This window comes from Rhineura floridana, chromosome 4 (genome assembly GCF_030035675.1).
Source record: "Rhineura floridana isolate rRhiFlo1 chromosome 4, rRhiFlo1.hap2, whole genome shotgun sequence".
NCBI classification, from domain to species: Eukaryota; Metazoa; Chordata; class Lepidosauria; order Squamata; family Rhineuridae; genus Rhineura; species Rhineura floridana.
Window position 1 is genome coordinate 86,798,899 of NC_084483.1, and position 20,714 is coordinate 86,819,612.

At 42.8% G+C, this 20,714-nt stretch overlaps 1 protein-coding gene across 9 annotated transcripts in view; it reads right to left on the reverse strand.

Moving 5' to 3' along the window:
• Positions 1-20,714, reverse strand: part of CDK19 (cyclin dependent kinase 19) — a 183,507-nt gene that overhangs the window by 41,263 nt on the left and 121,530 nt on the right. For all 9 annotated transcript variants that reach the window (XM_061623616.1, XM_061623620.1, XM_061623614.1 and 6 more), the window contains 2 exons: positions 8,823-8,880; positions 7,480-7,611 (listed from right to left, as the gene is read on the reverse strand). In XM_061623616.1, the coding sequence (XP_061479600.1) occupies positions 7,480-7,611; positions 8,823-8,880 (190 nt within the window). The remainder of the gene's footprint in view (positions 1-7,479; positions 7,612-8,822; positions 8,881-20,714) is intronic.

Here is a 20,714-nt window from a genome sequence, read left to right on the forward strand (position 1 = left end):
GGGATTTTATATAGACTGTGGATGCCTGCTGAGAGAAAGGATGAATGTGAACCAGTGAAGCAATTGATAGTACCTAGCAAATACAGAACCAGATTGCTAGAGGTAGCCCACGATGTCCCATGTGCAGGACATCTGGGAATAAAAAAGACCAAGAGGAAATTGGCTGCACACTATTATTGGCCAAACATCTCCAAAGATGTAAAACAACATTGTCTATCTTGTGGTATATGCCAAAAGGTGGGGAAAAGTGGAGTAAAGACTAAGGCACCCTTAAAGCCCCTTCCTATAATTGGACAACCCTTTTATAGAGTGGGAATAGATTTGGTGGGCCCTTTTTCCAAACCCACAAGGCATGGCAAGAAATATCTAGTGGTGGTGGTGGATTTTGCCACCAGGTACCCAGACGCAGAAGCACTAAGATCTGTAGAAGCCCCTGTAGTGGCAGAGGCTTTATTACAAATCTTTATGAGGCTGGGTTTCCCTCATGAAGTGCTGATGGATCAAGGCAGTGTATTCATGAGAGAAGTGACGCAATGTATGTGGAAATGTTGCGGTCTAAAATATCTAAAGACCACTACTTACCATCCCGCCACTAATGGGCTAACTGAGAGATTCAATGGGGTTTTGAAGGGCATGATAAGAAGCTATGTTCAAGATCACCCACAAGACTGGGATGGACGTTTGGGATGCTTCTTATTTGCGTACCGAGAAGTCCCTCAAGAGTCAACACGCTTCTCACCCTTTGAACTGATGTTCACTAGAAAAGTGAGGGGACCTTTGGAACTGTTAAAAAATTCATGGGAAGGAACCCTGGGAGAGTACAAAACATCTGTAGTAGATTTTGTATTGGAATTCCGCAATAAATTAACATCAATGATGGAAGTAGTGAAAGAGAATTTGAGTCAAGCACAGGAGAAGCAAAGTTACTGGTATGACAAAACAGCCAGGGAACGTGTGTATGAGGTGGGAGATATGGTTATGGCATTCATACCCAGGAAACATGACAAATTACAGGCTAACTGGGAAGGACCATATACCATAAGAGAAAGGCTTGACACAGTGACGTATGTAATCACCACAGACCAATTAAACAAAAGCAAAGTGGTTCATGTAAATATGTTAAAGCCTTACCATACCAGGGATGCAAAGGTGTTGCAAGTTATCTTATTCCCTGAGGGAAGTGGGCCTGAACTTCCAGATTTGGTACAGGAAAGCAAAGACAAAGGAGGGGTAGATCAAGTGGAATGGTCAGAGGAGGTGAAGGAGGAAGTAAAAGAAGAGATTCTGAGAGTTTTGAAAAACTATGGGAATCTCTTTAGCAATAAACCTGGCCGAACCAGTATAGCCAGACATTCCATTGATACTGGAGATCATGCCCCAATCAGATCTATGCCGTACCGTGTGAATGGGAAAGTTTTGAGTGAGATCAAAAAGGAGGTCGAAGATATGCTGGAACTAGGAGTGATCAGGGAATCTAACAGTTCCTGAGCCTCAAGTATTGTCCTGGTTCCGAAAAAAGATGGAACGACAAGATTTTGCATTGATTATTGGCTAATCAATAAAATCAGGGCCCCAGATGCGTATCCCATGCCCAGGGTAGACGCAATGTTAGAGTTATTGGGGGCAGCAACCATTATCTCTACGTTAGACCTCTGTAAAGGATTTTGGCAAATGGAACTACACGAGCAATCCAGAGCCAAAACTGCCTTCAGTACACCAGATGGGTTATATGAGTTTGTGACCTTACCCATGGGACTAAGGAACTCACCAAGTTCGTTTCAGAGGCTAATCAATACTGTGTTGCGAGGCATGTCAGATTTTGCAGTGGCCTATATCGACGACGTGGCCATTTTTAGCAAGTTGGTGCCTGAGCATGTCCAACACCTGACCACAGTATTAGAGGCATTAAGAAAAGCAGGCCTCACAATAAAAGCTAAGAAATGCCAGTTTGGGCTAAAGGAAGTAATCTATTTAGGACATAAGGTGGGGAGTGGGAAAATCACCCCCTTATGGAGCAAGGTGGAGGCAATACAAGCGTGGCCTATCCCCTTAACCAAAAAGCAAGTTAGGGCATTTCTAGGTGTGGCTGGTTTTTATAGGAAGTTTGTGAAAAATTTTGGGGAAATCGCAACCCCCTTGCATGAATTGACAAAGAAAAAGTGTTCTGAGCGTGTGGTATGGATGGATGAATGTCAGAAGGCTTTTGATCTGCTGAAGCAAGCCTTGTGCCAAGGACCCATATTAAAAGCACCAGACTATGAGCAACCATTCATCGTGGCTACAGATGCGTCAGACCTCGTGCTGGGAGTCGTCTTGCTGCAGGAGAGAGAAGGCACCAGACATCCAGTGGCGTATCTGAGTCGCAAGCTGACGCCGAGGGAGAAAAACTATTAGTCGGTCCAAAAGGAGTGCCTAGCGGTCGTGTGGGGACTGAATAAGTTGCGCCCATACGTGTGGGGACGAAGATTCACGGTAACAACGGATCATCGGGCCTTGTTATGGTTACAGACTATGAAAAACCATAATACTATGCTGCAGAGGTGGTCCTGGGCCCTACAAGACTATCAAGTGGACTTCCAGTTCATCAAAGGCAAGGACAATGTATTGGCTGATGGACTGTCAAGGCAGGTGGCTGGGACTGCAGTGACGTGACCAGACGGAGGAACAAAGAAAGACATTTTCCCGAGAGAGACTTGTTTTATTTGTTAACGTGGCGTATGAATCGTGGAACAGGAATAATACTCTGCCGTTATTTTAAGGGGGGGGGGAATGTGATGATCCTGTATTAGTGTAAATATGGTAAGTGCTGTTTGTATCGGAGATACATGGTAAGTGGAATGAAAGAGGAGGGGGGAGTGAATGGGCAGTAGAATGCTGGATGATTGGCTGAGTGTTTAGAATGGCTGAGAGTATAAATGGAAGGATGACAGTTAAATCTGGGTGGACGGTGATCGTGAGTGGGTTGTTTTGGTGGGTTTTTGAGAGGAGATTGGGTGGGGAGTTGGTGGATGTGAGGAGAGTGTGGAGTTCGGATTAATACTAAGACCAGTACCTCAGGAATAGATGAAACCATATGCTTAAGTGCCTTTATAAAGAAATCTTGTTATCTCTGTTATTTAATAAATATATTTGGTTTACCAAAGGTCTGATCCTTGGCTGGGGTTTCACAGACCAGAAGGGAGGGTAAGGTAAATACCAAGGCTGAAGGGAAACAAATGGTGGCAGCGGTGAAGGGGAGAATATAACACCACAAGTATTCAGAGCAAACCAGAATTATCTGCATTGATACAAAGGGAGTGGGACAGCTTAAGCACTCACGTCACAGAGGTAACCTGATAGAGAGACTCAGGCAGAGTCTCTGGGAATACTGGTTATAGGACGTGACTGGTGGTGCTGCCTAGCAGGGGGATCTGTTGAGATCTGTGCTAGAGCGGGGAGAGAAACCATAAAAATGGACAGTCCGGACTGGTGGAGTCCCTGGTGGTGCCTAGTGACAGGCAGTAACCACGAGCAGGTAGGAACCTGACAGGGAGAGCCAGGGAAGGGCGTCACAAGAGATATAGTCTCACATATGTAACAGTTAACTTTACTGGGGAGGAGGTAAAATTCAGCTGTGGTTGCTCACATAATCCTATTTATTTTGCTCAGAAATAAGCTTCACTGTAGTCATTTAGTTGGGAATAGAATGGAACCTTGCTCTTCCAGGTTCTAGTCCAGCACTCTAACCCTTACATTTATACGATTGCAGATGCTTTTTTAACAAATTATACAATATATTACCAAGTTGCCAAATGTGTTTTGTTTTCTTTTTACTCTAATGAGTTCTTTGCAGGTTTAGGGATGGTATTGGGGGATAGCAGCACTTTGGTGCCTTTAAGAGCTATGTGTCAAGCAAAACTCATTAGGAACTAAAAATTGTATTTGGATGAACCTGAACTGAACTTTTATGTTCCTTTTTAAAAACGAACTTTCCAAGCACTGGTGGTTACTATTCAGAAGGGTAAAATTTTTATTCATAAGTAAACAAACCCCACTGTGTTGTGTGGGGCTTATTAATAACAGAGACCATAGGACAAAAGCCTTTTATAGTGCCTACAAAATGTGTTTCCAGCAATTCACTCTGCTCTTTTTTTAAAAAAACAGGATTGAGAAAGCATTACTGAATGAGCAAGCGACAGAGGTTTCTGTTTATTACTGAGGACATATGACAACTGTGTGCACACTTATGACAGCAAGCATAGGAGTAAAGCTCTGTTATCTGCTAAGGATTAAAACTGCAATGTTTAAGTGTCCACTGTTTGTTTGCAGAGGATAGGAAAAGACCACAACAGGTGCAGGCCACACAACCTTTCTGCCATCAGAGAAGCCACAGTAACAGCAGGGACCCCTTCTGAATCAAAATAAGGCACTTTACAGTTTAGTTAGGTGCTATCTATAAAACTGCAGTGCTTAAGTGTCCACAGTATGTTTGCAAGGGAGATGGATGGAAAGAAACCCAGAACTTAGCCATCTTAGCAGCCCCACCAGGTCTAGTGGGCAACAGCCCCTTGCCCTCATCCCAGCAGAAGGGAGCCTCCACATTCCTGGAAGTTCCTGTTCTCAGAGGACAGAACTTGATGTTTCTAAGGACATCAATTCTTCCCGCTGGCTCTTGTTCTCCTTCATCCTGACTTGAGAAACATCTGGAGGGCCACCATGTTCCCCATCTCTGATTGAAAACGGTATTGTTCAGACAAGGGGTCTTTTGCAGAACGATGACATGTATGGCATTTAAAGCTATTCAGCTTGCAAAAAGCACTTCACTAGACAGACATTTGGAGCAATGCCATGTCCCTGTATGTTATATGCCTATTTATTCTGTCTACAAATATAGCAGTGGTGGGGGTCTATTTGTTAAACAAAAACAAGTGTAACAGTCAAGGAGAATGAAACCTACCGTCCTCTACTGCCATACCTCACTGTGATCTATAGCTTTTAAACAGCTTTCCCCCCAAGCCCAGCTCCAATAATGGGAGTGAGCTGGGCAGGTAGAATATTTTTAAAGATACAGAGCACAAAGGGGTAAGATGGGGACTTTGCCTCCCTTTTCCTATGCACTTAGTTTTGTATAAAAGGTAGGCTCACCACCAGTGGCGTCACTAGGGTTGGTGTCACCCAGTGCGGGGCCTGACGGCCGCACCAACTGACTGCCGGGACAACCCGATCGGTGGCTCCGAGCTGGTGGCAGGCCGGCAAGGATGTTCCCCCGAGCCCAGCCCAGCCCCAGCCCACCGCGGGGAGGGGCTCACACGCCCACTCGCCTGGAGACTGCCTTTGGCCCGCCACGTCGGGAAGCCGAGGGAGCCGGCGGGCAGCCATCTGCCGGAGGCGCAGCCTCCTCCCGACAGATCTCCTCCTCCTCCTGGGACCATTTCTCTTTCACACATCCCTCACTTCCTCTCCGGTCTGGGCTCCGGGCGCCTTTGCGCGGGTTTCACACACTCCTGGGTTCTGCGCCAGCCAGATGGGAGCCCCCGTGGCAGCTCTGGGTGTAACCCCTCTCATGGTGTCACCTGGGTGTGGTCCGCACCTCTCGCACCCGCCTAGTGACTCCTCTGCTCACCACCACCTCCTCCTCCTATTTTGTATATAGGACAAACATAAGTTTAACACAGATGCATTTGCCCTGCATGTCTAGTTTGGTTCTTAAGTGGGGCAAGTAACAGGACCTAACTGGCAAAGATATAAGTCTTTCATACAGGGAAAAGAAGAAGGACCTTGGTTCAACCAGGCCTGGCTCAGGGTATTTTGTGCCTTGCTGTTTGCTGGACAATAATAATCAGGACACATTGAATGTTGAAGTGTATACTAGGACATTATTTTAATATTCATCTGAAACATCAGCAACATTATAACATTAATAAGGTGAGAGTGGGAACAGAGCAAAGACTTGCAAACTGGTGCATTGAGAAAACTAGACGCCTACAACCAGGAAACTGTAGCAGTCTAAGTTATTATGAGAGAGACTGCCTCTTCAAAGTTTTAGAACAGCTGGGGGAGTTTGAATTAGCCTCCTACTGGATAACTTCAGGTGCTAAAACATTCAGCCCAATGCTTGGATCACCTTGCACTCAGGAGATGAAGGTATCTTGCCATTTTCATCTTAGAGACACTACCTTCACTCCTCTAAGCCTGCAGCCTCTCTGCTTGAGATGTGCACTTTGTGACTGGAGCAGATGGGCTGCTGTTCTTGGAGTCAGCACCATGGAATGAGAAAGTGTGAACAGTGAGTGGAGACAGGTAAAAAGGAGGGGAATAATCTTCTCTTTGCCCTTCTCTGCTTCCCCTCCACAAATATTTTTAGTAGATCTACACTTGTCCAAGTAATAACCACAGATATAATCATCACTGGTGACAGAACAGCAAACTGCTGTTTCATAAGTGTTTCTCTTAAACACATAAAAATATAACTTGGAAATAGAAATATAAGCGAAGAAGAGGACAATATTATCTGGGCTAACAAATAGTATAAAGATCTCAACATTATCTTGCAGAACCAGAAGCGTATGTTTCCTTTCCAGAGAAAAAAAGTTCAGAACTGAGCATCTTTACAATCAGTTAAATTTCTGATCACTGGAAAAGTGAAACGTGAAAGTACAATAGCCCTACCCCACCCCAATTTCCCATTGTGGTTTACATTTTTTCACATCTGCTGGGGTGGTGGTGTTGAAAACAATTCTATGCACAGACACGCACTCTTATTTTCCTCTCCAAAATCTTCATATTGCTAGATAAGAGCATGAAAGTGCAAAATCAGAGAAGGACATGGACCTTTCAAGGCAGAACAACTGGGATATTAAAGGCTACATTGTGAGGAGTCAAAATGCAAGTGCTAAAAAGAAAAGGTACGTGCTAGTGACATAATGGATGCAGATAATGATATTGGAGGAACGTCAGACAGCTCAGTCAATGGGATAAAATTGATTGAAAATACAAGATTATTACTAAGTCACTATTAGAGACACCTCACTGTCTAAATCTGCATCAGTGGTAATGCAAAGTTCTTAAGACTGTTAAACTACTGAAGGCACCATTCTTAGATTTTTAAATGATTAGCTCAGAGAACAAGTGAATAAGAACATCCTGCCCTTTTCCCTACAATTATGGAAGGTCTTTTGGTAGAGAATTGAGATTGAAGCATACAATTTTTGACACCAAAGACCCTTGGAAGAGAGTAGAAAAAAAGAATGGCAGTTAGATATCTCCCGAATAAAGAAGGGTGCAAACATATTCATGCAGAAAACATCCACAGCATATTGTGCATGTAGTTTACACATGCCTTGACTGCAATGAAAGAACCTTTACTTGTTTCTGAAACATACTACCATTAGGAGTTTGTTTTCTAAAAGCAACATATTCTGAAGTGCTAGATTGCAGAATCTAATAGTTATTCATCTAGGAACTAAAAATATAAGCCATTTGCCTTAGTCACCAACCTACCAATGGCCTTTGTGTAGTGCCTTGCACCAAGTAACAGTTCTGGGGCTCTGTACCAAAACGTCACCACAACAGGATCCAGATCTGCCAGTGGCTTAAGAGGTGAATTAAATAGCCTTGCAAAGCCCATATCCGCTGAAAAACAAACAGTATTTATATTATATCAAATACAAATATTTCTAAAGCAAGCTATAGCACACTGCCACTCAGGGGCAGCGCCTGACATGCCGGGGCCCTTGGACACCAGCTTGCCCCAGTCCCCGGCACATGCCAACGGGAGCTTCTTCCACCCGCCTGTTCCCTGGCTCTGTCTCTCCTGTCGTTTGGGGCTATACAGGCTGCGCTCATCACTGCCATCAACCAAGATGGCGCCAGAGGTTTCAGCCCCTTAGGGAAACCTTGACTGCCATCTTGGTAAATGGCAGTCCTGCGTGCACAGCCCACACAGCCTCAAAAGATAGGAGAGGAGGTAGGTGGAGCCAGCGAACGGGCAGGCGGAAGAAGCTCCCTCACTGCAATCTGTGGCAGCTACTCTGCCACGGATAGCGGAAAAGGAGCGCTACTCCTCCCCCGCCCTATCGAGAGGCCCTTCAGGGGCCTCTGTGGCTCCAGGGGCCCTCGGCCAGGGACCAGGCTCCTGCCCCTCCCTGTATTCCTATTATTTCACTTGACTCAATGGTTTGCCATAGGCGATACACACAACCTTATTCTCTACTGTGCTGGCTCCCACTCCAGAACTTCCTTATAGGTTGTCCTTTCAGCTGCTGTTTGTTCTACCTGGCCCTTGTGTTTTGGCTGAACATTATATAAATACATCCAAAAAGACCTGCTAGTATTGCTGGTGACACTGAATGTGTTACATATAAGTTTCACCATGACTCCACCTTGGTATCTAATCAATATTCAGACTAACTTAATTTCATTTATTTCAGTGGGTCTACTCTGAGAATGACTTACTCAGATACAACTTAGGGAAATCGAGCCTTCCCTCCTACTTGTTAATTTCCAAAACGAATACAGCAAGTCTCTGCTTGCTAATGTGAAAACTGACCTTCCTCAGTTATAGCAGAGAAGGAGGTGAAGCCGCTTTCCTTTATCAATATTTTCTTTCAAATTATCAATATTTTCTTTCAATATTGATAGAATTTACTGATTTCTTGGGAACATGAGGATTTCTCCCCTTCCCCATGTTGCAGATGGAATCTCCACATTAATATCAAAGCAGCTTTAAATCTTCCAGTAATTTCAATTAGATTTTGCCTGGTACTCATGTGTGCTCTAGGTCCCTTGTACGTTAATAACAGCAGTTACATTTCTAAATACATTTTGCTGAAACAAACACATACCAATTTTTACTCTTCCTCTTTCAGGACCTTCTCCCATTACCAGAATATTTGCTGGTTTCTGAAAAACAAGGTAGAATATTTAGCTGACTAGGGCATAATTCAATTAAGTCCCCTGAGTACATTAAATGTTTTAAGGTACTTTCATTAGGATCATCTTTGTTCCTTGAAATACCTTTTTAAATTGCATATGATCTGTGCATACTTCTGTTCAATAATTAAATCATTCTGTTGTACATTACACAAAACACAGTTTTAAATAATCACAATATTGGCCATTCCTGCAAAGTTAAGAACAGAACCATAGGTATTTGGACATAGCTTGCATGCAGTTAAACATGTTTTAAGATGGAAACCATATCTTTGCAAATATTTTATGACATCTGCAGTTGATCAATGCAACCAAGATATCTGACCTAAATATTATCCACTGAAACTCAGAGAACACCAGTTTACTTTCATTTTGTCTCCACTATCCCATTTTAGTCTGCATCTTGTGCGTGATTGCCAGCTGGCAAGAGCTGGCTGCTCCAGGACAGGGTGCATGTGCAGGATCATTTGCCACTTTCTACTGATATGGAAAAGAAAGCACTCTGGCCCTCAATACTCTGGGCTGAAGCGTTCTTGTATATGCTAAGCCACCTCTGCCAGTGTCTTAATGTGTCCAGATGGAAATTTCTTCCATACTGGTTTAGTTATTTAAGTCCTAAACATGGGCATCTACATGAATTTCTTCTTTTTGGGGGGTTGGGGGAATAACTACTCCTAATAAATAGATAGATAATTAAATCCAAAGATAAGCATAGGTCTAATATTTCTTGACATGTGCTGAGGCCCTGAGCTCCTTCTGGCAGGAAGGGTGGGACATAAATTTTACAATAAAATAAAACAAAATAAAGGCAGAGATGTTTCGTAGACCTGGCTTTAGAAAAACCTGTATTTCAGCTCTATCTCTATTATTTTTCGAGGAGTAGACCTGGCATCTAGACATCTGTCCATCCACAGCTATTCCCTATTCTCTCGCGCGTGCATGCGCGCGCACACACACACACGCACACACACACACAGAATAACAATACTGAACTACTTATCATGGTTGTAATATACAACTCTAACTTCCCTGTCTCAGCAAAATTAGTATAACACTGGGTTATTTTGCAGAGCTGGTGCAACGCATGCTCCTTCAGCCACAGCCATGCCTCCTGCAACATGGGTATCATAATGGTGGACTTTAAAAATTACCCTGCCAATGCAGATAAAGTCACCCACCCAAAAATAATCACATATTTTGATCGTGAAAGAAGACCCAAGTTAAAAAGATCATGAACTCCAATCTTGGTTGCTACCACTTATTTTTTGGGTAGACAAACTATTGCCTGCTCATAGATATGCTAAAATCCTGGACATCTGAATATTTTCTATGGCCAGCAGATATTTCACCACCAGGAAAGACTAAAAAGTTTAAAAACAAACCAAGAAGTTCCTTCTCCAGACAATGGGTCTGTCACTCTAGCATTCTCTTTGTCTCATTGGTCAGATCCATTTTCCTCAATGTCAGCCACTGCTAGGATTCCATTCACTGGTTAAAAATACTGCAAGGCAGTAGCAGTCTAGTTCCTTACAATGCAAGAAGAGCAGAATAATGCTTACACAATTTTGTCTTGTTGTCTAAGGTTCTAAAAGAGCTAGCATTTTTTTATCTCTTTCTTTTTAATGAATGCTAGGAATCCAGGGATTATGGCTGATATGGGGGAAGGGTAGTGCCTCTGTTTTCCCACTGCAGATGCCCATGGCCCTAATGAGGAATGCAGGGAAGGGCAGGAAGTATCAGAAGAAATAGGCACCAACTGGAAAAGTTTCAACTTTTGTACCCCGTTTGCTATTTGGAGCTAGCAAAATGGAACATAAGTGACACAATCCAATCTACTGTTTAGACTGGCGAATAATCATAACTTCCATTTATCTTGTAAGTGTCAAGCATGCTGAACTGGCATCCCCAAAAAACGTGATGTGTGAAAGCATTCTAATATGCATCTGTCCTACAGAATCTTCCCCAAGCATTGTTAACAATCAATGAAAGCTTCCACAATTCTAAAAGGAAACCTGTTTTAGGTTCATTTGCACATATGATTTATCATGCAAAACTTGTTGCCAAATTCTTATGGATTTAGGTGGGGTTCTTCTGCCCTCATTTATTTCCCCCTTGCTTTTGCCCACATGGCCATTCGATCTGTACAAAAGGGCTTGACTATAAAAACATGATTAAAAAAAAAAGATTTGGGACAGCCCTGGTATATGATGTGCTTAGAAACAGAAAAAAGAGAAAGTATGGAAGCAGAGAAAGGACAGATTATGAGAGACAAATATTCTGCACACAATGAAACAAAATTGCTTAAAATATAATTGTGAAATATGTCAGTGCACACAGTGAGGTAGTTTGCAGTTCAGTAGCAATCTAAGATGACCTAAGAAGAACATGAATTGAGCATGGCAAAGTAATTTATATCTAGGAAACAGCTATGAAGCTTACAGGTGCGTTTCTGAGCACAAACTTTGGCAAATACCACCCTGTGTGCCTCCACATCTCCTTGCTCTCCCTTATCCTAGTTTACCAAATAATGCAAGTAACAAATTAATCTCTTCCCTCCTTCTCTTGTTATTCCACTGACTTTGGCAGATCTTCTTAATGTATATTTCCTCATTTCCTATCATGAGTTTGACAAAATCTACTTTTCTTTCCTTCCAACCAACCAACAAAATACCATTTCGCTATGTATATTGGACACTGTTGGAAAATACCATTTGTGAAGCATAATACTTAACTTTGTTAGTATAATTTGATGCTTCACTAATCACCTGATACTGGAGGACCTAACACAAACAATTTACTTGATGGCAGATGTGGACCTCTCATAGCAATCTCAGTCTTGAATCTACATAGTTCAGCTCACCAAATTGTTTTTGGTTTGGGAAAAACACATCAAGCACACTGTACATATTTTATTTGTTTCTTCCTACATAAGAGTTCAATTTTCCTTCAGAACAACTCAAGGAACGTTACTTACACATGAAGTTAAAGTAAGTATGTTGGACCATTTTACAGTGTTGAGTATTTTAAGAAATTCATATGGAAGAAAGCTTAATAGCAAGTGAAAAGATATGTTCACATATTTGCCCGAACACATGTAGGCTAGAACTGTGGATGGGTGTGGATGTGGGTGAGGAAAGTCTATACAGAGCTTTTACTTCTGTTTGCTTAAACACAAGTAGAACATGCTGCATAGTCTGGGACTGAGTGGGCAGTGATTCCCATCGGCCATGGGTAGTGAGGCTTGCATGCCTGCCCCTGTCCACAGGTTCACTTTTCACATCTCTGGGTATTTGCCTAGTCTAAAAATATGCACTTATGACCAATAGGAGACTAAAAGGTGTTTCCTATGACCGAGGTTAGAAATTATGTAGCTATTACTCATAAGAAAAAGCAGCACGCATTCTAGGCCAAAGACAGCATTAAGATTAAATCAAGCAAAATAAGAGAGACATGCATATCAAAAAATCCAAGGACACCTCCTCCATTTTGGACATTGTCATTCATTCAAATGAAAACAAGAGAATTCATGGTTCCAAATCATCTGTCAGACTTCTTAAAACAAAAGATGTACTTCCTGATTATATTAACACTTCTGGCCCAGTTAACACCTAGTTAAAACATTTTATACTTTTTAAAACTCAGCTGACTGTGAACAGAGGATGCCAGCTGTTAAAGAAAATGATAGTCCTAGATCAGCCCATGTTTAGTTGCTATAGAAACAAAAGGTTAGATTTGGAATCTCATGTTTAAATTATCAGCAATAAAAATTGAACAGATTCCTGCCAAGAGTGAACTATGGGGTCTGACTGTGCAGTAAAGGTGTAAATGTAGAACGAACAAGATCAACAATATAAACTGAAACCATCTGCTGCAGCAGAAGCATAGATGTTATAACTTAAAACAAATTCCTTAGAGTGGTAAACATGTAAATGACCATGTTTTCTTTCCTCAAGCTAATAGATGTAAGGCAATGAATACATCAGGGACAAAAGAGAAAGAGCCAAAAGTGCTCAGACAATTACCATGCTCTTGAAGAATAAAAATAATTGAACATCACACTGAAATCAAGCCATAAGAACAATGCGACTGGATGCATTAACACAGCTCCAATCAATTTTTTAGCATTGGAGGTGGTCAGAATGGAGACAGCAAAAACCAAACACAAGTAAAACTGTCTGCAGTTTTGAATAAGAGGAACACAACTGATTAGATGATAAGGGAAACAATGCCCAACAGAATGCTAGCATTTAGTAGACCTTACTGTTCCCAAGAGCTTATCTAGGATGTAATTCTTTAGAGATATGACATTCCCATGAGAAAAAAAGTTCTCCTCAGGGTAGTGCTGCTTTCCAGTCACTGTTTTTTAAACCATTCATATCCAAACAAAAGCGATATTAACTCCTGGAATGTGCTACTATATCAAAACAATCTGTAGAAAATGATTCATGACCATACATAAAGACACTTAGTTACTGACTCATTAATGCAAGAGAAGATCAGAATTGCTAGGGTACTTGCACAAGAGGAACAAGATATTTAGCACACCCATCACCCCAGACATCCTGTTACTAGAAATAAATGTGAAAATGTGACTTTTTATACATAAGGTCAAATGTTACCATGTTCCCATTTGCCGCGCAATGTATAGTTTCTGGCAAGGGGCAACTATAGGAGCTGTCCCTTTACCACAGGAGTGTCATAGCAATTAAACTCTAAAAAGCCACTAAGGATAAAACAAATCTTTAAGTTGTATATCTAATAATGTGAACTTGGCCTATATAACTTCATTCCTCTTCCTTTCTGCTCCAAGGCATGTACGTATGGAGCATACCTAAAACAACTATGCCTATTTCCAAGATAGCATCATCACCATCATCATTTTGTACCAGTATCTTTAATATGCTCAGGAATGCCCAACCATGGATTGCAGTACGTACAGCAGGAGTGGAGAATCTCTGACCCTCCAGATGTTGTTAGACTCCAACTCCAATCATCCCTAACCAATATGGCTAATTCCTACCACTTGGTCTAGAGCACCTTTTTGAAGATTCCAATTGACTCTCCGGCCATGCCTGTTGCCAGGGGAGATGGTGTGGTGATGTTGTCTAGAACAAGGCCAAGGCCTCTCATCTAGACAGTAGCTTCCCCAGTGTTTCTCACTGACTGTGGAAGTGTTGTTACTTTTTGAACTTGGGTGCACAAACTGAGTTTAAATAGCAATTTTGCCTTTAGGACCCTCACTTGCAAAAACCATGTGAACATTTAAATGATCAGTTTTAATAAGCAAGTTAACAGAACACTGTGCTTCTCTTATTGCTGCTTTTGTGTTGATTTTGCACTTTTCATTATTAAAATAAAATAAAAAGGAATGAGTGAATATCATACATTGGATTTCAAGACCCTTATCTGGCCCCACTGGCTTGTGGACTATGCAGTATAGGTTAAAAAAATGTGTCTGTATTTTGCTAGGATTGAAACCATCAATAATAGTGGCTAATGTTGCATGACCCTAGTTGTCATTTCATAAAAAAAGTAGACTACCAAGGTCATACTACCTGAGTAAAAAGGAAATGGTAGTTAAGCATAGACTGAAATATAAGGGAATAATTTCCCATTGTGCTTTAAAAAGAAATGCAATATAATCCGATATTCTTAACAAAGATATGGCCCACCCAGAAAGATTCAGACACCTGACCCTTCAAAATCCCACCCACTTCCCAATTATATATTATGATGAAAGTAGCACATTTTAGAACAGCTCCTCCTCTCTCACAGTTTTATCTGCGTACTCCAAGCTGAAAATTGAAATTATTTTTTAAATGGGAGATAACGGAGAGCTAAAAAAGAATCAGAGCTACTAAAATAAAGAAGTATGATCAACTGAGTTAAAGCTGCAGAATTAATGTTTTGCACTTTCCTATTGTCAGTGGCTGCTAGTATCCATTAACTTTTGAGAACTGAAATTTCAGTTGGGCTCAAAGTTTGCTCTGGACCCTTCAACAAATAACAGTACTGTATTTACATAACCTGTCTTGCAACCTATGTATGGGCAACCTGACTATGGTAGTGCTCTGTACTGAAAAACCTCTCAACTGTTACCTTTGGCCTAGTAATTTGCATATGGTTCAAAAGTCACTGATTCGTACAAGAGAAAAGAATGGTGGCCACAACTACTTCAGTTACTTCACAATGGATATGGAATCATAAATACTGTTGGAATGTTTCAAAGGAATGTATTGGAATGTGTCAAAGGGACCAGAAGAAAGAACTGCCAGTAAAGCAGGATTTCCAGTTATATTTTTTCACAGACTGTGGCTACCTATAAACTAGATTTTATGTACTTTCACTTACATAAGTAATTAAACTAATGTGAAGAATCAGAAATTCCATCCTCCTGGCCCAGTTTCTGTTCAGCATAAAAGAGAATAATCCCACCCACCATGCACTCTCTGCTTCATAGAATCATAGAATCACAGAATAGTAGAGTTGGAAGGGGCCTACAAGGCCATCAAGTCCAACCCCCTGCTCAATTCAGGAATCCAAATCAAAGCATTCCAGACAGATGGCTGTCCAGCTGCCTCTTGAATGCCTCCAGTGTCGGAGAGCCCACTACCTCTCTAGGTAATTGGTTCCATTGTCATATGACTCTTAACAGTTAGGAAGCTTTTCCTGATGTTCAGTCGAAATCTGACTTCCTGCAACTTGAGCCCATTATTCTGTGTTCTGCACTCTGGGACGATAGAGATCCCGGCCCTCCTCTGTGTGACAACCTTTCATGTACTTGAAGAGTGCTATCATATCTCCCCTCAGTCTTCTCTTCTCCAGGCTAAACACGCCCAGTTCTTTCACTCTCTCCTCATAGGGCTTTGTTTCCAGTCCCCTCATCATCCTTGTTGCCCTCTTCTGAACCAGTTCCAGTTTGTCTGCATCCTTCTTGAAGTGCAGAGACCAGAAATGGATGCAGTACTCAAGATGAGGTCTAATCAGTGCTGAATAGAGGGGAACTAGTACTTCACACGATTTGGAAATTATACTTCTGTTAATGCAACCTAGAACAGCATTTGCCTTTTATGCAGCCACATCGCACTGTTGGCTCATATTCAGCTCATATTCCAAGATCCTTCTCACATGTTATATTGCTGAGCCAAGTATCCCATCCTATAACTGTGCATTTGGTTTCTTTTTCCTAGGTGTAGAATTTTGCATTTATCCATGTTGAATTTCATTCTGTTGTTTTCAGCCCAATGCTCCAGCCTAGCAAGGTCCCTTTGAATTTTGTTGCTGTCTTCCACGGTATTAGCTGTGCCCCCCAATTTTGTATCATCTGCAAATTTGATAAGCATGCTCTGTACCTCCTCATCCAAGTCATTAATAAAAATGTTGAAGAGCACTGGGCCCAAGATCGAGCCCTGTGGTACCCCACTCATTACATCCGCCAAGTTTGAGAAGGAACCATTGATAAGCACTCTTTGAGTACGATTCTGGAGCCAACTGTGGATACACCTGATAGTTGTTCCATCCAGCTCACATTTAGCTAGCATGCTGATCAGAATATCATGGGGCACTTTGTCAAAAGCTTTGTGGAAGTCAAGATATATTATGTCCACAGCATTCCCACAGTCTACAAGGGAGGTTACCCAATCAAAAAACAAGATAAGATTAATTTGGCAGGATTTGTCCTTCATAAATCCATGTTGCCTCCTAGTAATCACTGCATTGTTTTCAAGGTGCTTACAGACTGCTTTATAATCTGCTCCAGAGTTTTTCCAGGGATTGGTGTTAGGCTGACTGGTCTGTAGTTCCCCAGTTCCTCCTTTTTGCCATTTTTGAAGATGGGGACAACATTAGCTCTCCTCCGGTCATCTGGCACTTCACCGGTCCTCCATGATTTCGCAAAGATAATAGACAGCAGTTCTGAGAGTTCTTCAGCCAGTTCCTTCATTACTCAAGGATGCAGTTTATTGGGCCCTGCCGATTTGAACTCGTTCAAAGTGATTAGGTATTCCTTGACCATTTGTCTATCAATTTCAAGCTCCAATCCTGCCCCTTCCACTTCATGTTTCCCAGGAGGGTCATAGACTCTTTTTTGGGAGAAGACTGAGCCAAAGGAGGAATTGAGCACTTCTAACCTTTTCTTTGTCATCTGTTATCATTTTGCCATCCTCATTGAGTAGCTGTGCCACCATTTCTTTTCTCTGTCTTTTACTATGGACATACCTGAAAAAGGCTTTTTTGTTGCTTTTAGCATCTCTCACTAACCTCAGCTCATTCTCAGCTTTAGCCTTCCTGACACCATCCCTGCAATTCCGTGATACCTGCCTGTACTCTTCCTTTGTGGCCTGGCTTTCTTTCCACTTCCTGTATGTGTCTTTTTTTGTTTTCAGGCCATCTCTAAGCTTTTTGTGAAGCCACATTGGCTTCTTCTGTTGTTTCCCCCTTTTTTCTTTGTTGGAATTGCTTACCATTGCGCTTTTAGAATTTCCTTTTTTAGAAACTACCACCCATCTTGGACTCCTTTTCTCATTAGGGTCACTTGCCATGGAACCGTACTTACAGTTGTTCTGAGCTTATTAAAATCAGCTTTCCTGAAGTCCAGGGTGAGTGTATGGGTACTCTCAGCTTTTGCTTCTGTTAAAATCAAGAATTCAAATATGGTGTGGCCACTTTCCGCCAGAGTTCCCGTAACTGCCACTTCATCCACCAAATCATCTCTATTGGTTAGAATCAAGTCCAGGATAGCTGATCCTCTGGTTGCTTCCTCCACTTTCTGTAGGAGAAAGTTATCTCCATCAGAAGTCAGAAATTTCTTGGAGGGGCCGTGTTTGGCAGAATTTGTCTCCCAACAGATATTGGGATAATTAAAGTCCCCCATTACTACTACATCTGTCTCCTCGAAACATTGGCAATTTGCTTTTCAAAAGTTATTCTCATCTTCTCCCTGATTGGGTGGTCAGTAGTAGACTCCAAGCACCACATTCCTTTTATTACTTGCCCCATTAATTTTAATCCAGATACTCTCGGTGGAGCTATCAAGCTCATCTTCCTGTATTTCTGTGCAGGGATGTATATTTTTAACATATAGTGCGACTCCACCTCCCTTTTTATTCCTTCTGGTCTTTTTGAACAAGTTATATCCTTCAATTGCTCTATTCCAGTCATGGGAGTCATCCCACCAAGTTTCAGTTATACCTATCAAGTTGCAATTACCCTCCTGTATTAACAGTTCAAGTTTAGCATTAGTATACAGACATCAAAGACCATGTGATTTATGGCTTGGCTTCCTTACTACATTTTTCTGAGGACTGTTACTGGGCCCTATTAGAGCCGATCTCTCTGTTCTTGTTACTCTGCACAAGCCTCCATCAATCGTTACCACCAAGTTTATGTCTCCCTCCCCCTTAGGATTCAGTTTAAAGCCCTCCTGATGAACTTCTCCATGCTGTGGTCAAACACCTTCTTCCCAGTCCTTGTGAGATGCAACCCATCACTTGCCAGCAGTCCATCTTCCAGGAACCATAGCCCATGGTCTCAGAATCCAAATTTCTCACGTCGGCACCACCTTCGTAGCCATTCATTCACATGGAATATTTTTCTTCCCTTTTCTGCTCCTCTTCTAAGTACTGGAAGGATGGATGAAAAAACTATCTGGGCCCCAAAGTCCTTGAGTTTCCTTCCCAGAGCTTCAGAGTCTGATGTGATTTCTTCATAGCTCCATTTGGCAGTATCATTTGTTCCTGCATTGATGAGGAGAAATGGATACCTGTTGGTGGGCTTGATGAGTGATGGCAACCCTTCCATCACATCTCTAATCTGTCCTCCTGGTAGACAGCATACCTGGCAAGCCCACGGATATTTTCAGCATACTTGGGTTTTGATCCCACACAGTAGGGAGTCTCCCACTACTAGTACTCTACTCTTCTTGTTGTGGGGCGAGGTTTCATTGCCCCTGCTTGATTGAGCTTCAGCCTCTTGCTTGTTGTTGCATGGGGTCTCCTGTAATTCTTCCACCACTGTCCGGTTCAGAGCGGGAATCATGAGTCGGAGACGAGGGTGCAAGGAACTCTTGCTTTATTAATGTAATGGATACATCAAAGGCTGAGCGCCTCATAGAAAAGAGCCTATGCTAACTCACTACAAGTCCCTAACTACCCTCTAGACATGCTCTGCAACGTATGATGAAAGTTGACTCAACGCCCCATTCACAGCACGGCAGTCTTAAATAGGAGAGGTCTTAGAGCGTAACCTCTCACTCCTTCGCATGCACGCCCTCTGCCCTGTCCGCTTCTCCCTGCGCTGTGAGCGTGGTGAAGGGGGGCGAGTCTCCACGGGCTAATCTGACAGAACAGGGTCCTCATCTGCAGGTGGGGAAGCAGAGGGCTGGGAAGCGTCAGGCGTCTCTAGAATACTGCTTGGCACAGGAGTTACTGCTCTTTTGGAATCCTCCCCTAACGGCTCTGTGGGGGTGCTTGATGGCTGAGCGCTGTCCCATTGAGGGGCAGGGCCATCCGTGGGAACTGGCGGGGCAGCTAGCTTGCTCTCTTCCTCAAGGTCTGGGCTAGACTCACCAACAGCTGGATCGTCCATGCCCGCTGACGGCTGAGGCACCTGCGACTCATGCCTTCCCCCTCCTTGATCCTTAGAAGAGAGGCTGGGCTCAACACCCCTGGGCTCAACAACCACAGGCCGTCCTTCAGTCTCATCCTCAAGTGGTTGAAAGCGGTTCCATAGTTCCACTGGTGATGGGTGTCTTCTAGCTCTTCTGCTCCTAACTGTCATCCTTCCCCATGGAGTTTCCTCCACTTCGTTGTTCCTCTCCAAAGGAGTCTCCTCTTCTGCTACCACATGCTGTTGTTCTTCCACCTCCACTTCTCTTTGCTGCTGTTGTTCCAGCGTTCTGTCTAAGAACTCTTCATCTTCTCTTGTAGTCCTCAGTGTGGCCACCTGCTGTTCTAGGCATCTCATTTTTTCTTCCAACAGTGCCACAAGCTTGCACTTGTTGCACATATATGCCATGTTGTTCTCAGGCAAGAAAACAAACATGGCACACACCTTGCAGGTCACAACCACTGGAGTATCCTTCCCTTTATACTCTCTTCTACCTTTTGTTTCTTTCTAACTACTTGTTGTTGGAGTGGCCTGTGCTTTGTCCTGTCCTACTTCAGGGTAAACTTGAGGGTCCCAGTGATATGCAGCGTGCTGTACAAGAAGAATTAGTAATTATTATAGTATATATTTTTAGGGACCTCCCCTGTCAAACTCCTTTGTCAAACTCCTGTTTATTCTCCCTGTTCGCTTGCTCTCTGAAAGCTGGCTTGCTTGTATCTCCTCTCTTGTGGACCAGCTGAGACAGCTCCCTCTGCTCTGCTCAGTGAGGAGTCAGGAAACAGAATGAAAGTCCCAGCACACACAGCAGCTGCTTGTTGCCCTCAGCGGTTCTCAGGCCACACCCTTCAGCCAATAGCTATCAGGCCACACCCCTTCCAAACAAGCTGCTATGGAGCCCTTCAGAGCACACAGCTTAGAGCACACAGCTTCACAACCCTCTTGACATTTTTCTTTCCTTGCTACAGCTCCTTTGTCAAACCCCTGTTTGCTCTTCCTGTTCGCTCACTCTCTGAAAGCTGGCTTGCTTGTATCTCCTCTCCTGTGGAGCAGCTGAGACAGCTCCCTCTGCTCTTCTCAGTTAGGAGTCAGGAAACAGAATCCTGTTTATCCATTTCTGCTTTGTTCCTTTCACCTAAGTGAAGACCACAGGATCCTGGCCCACAGTCCTGGATGGGTAACTATGAAACTTATTCCAAAAT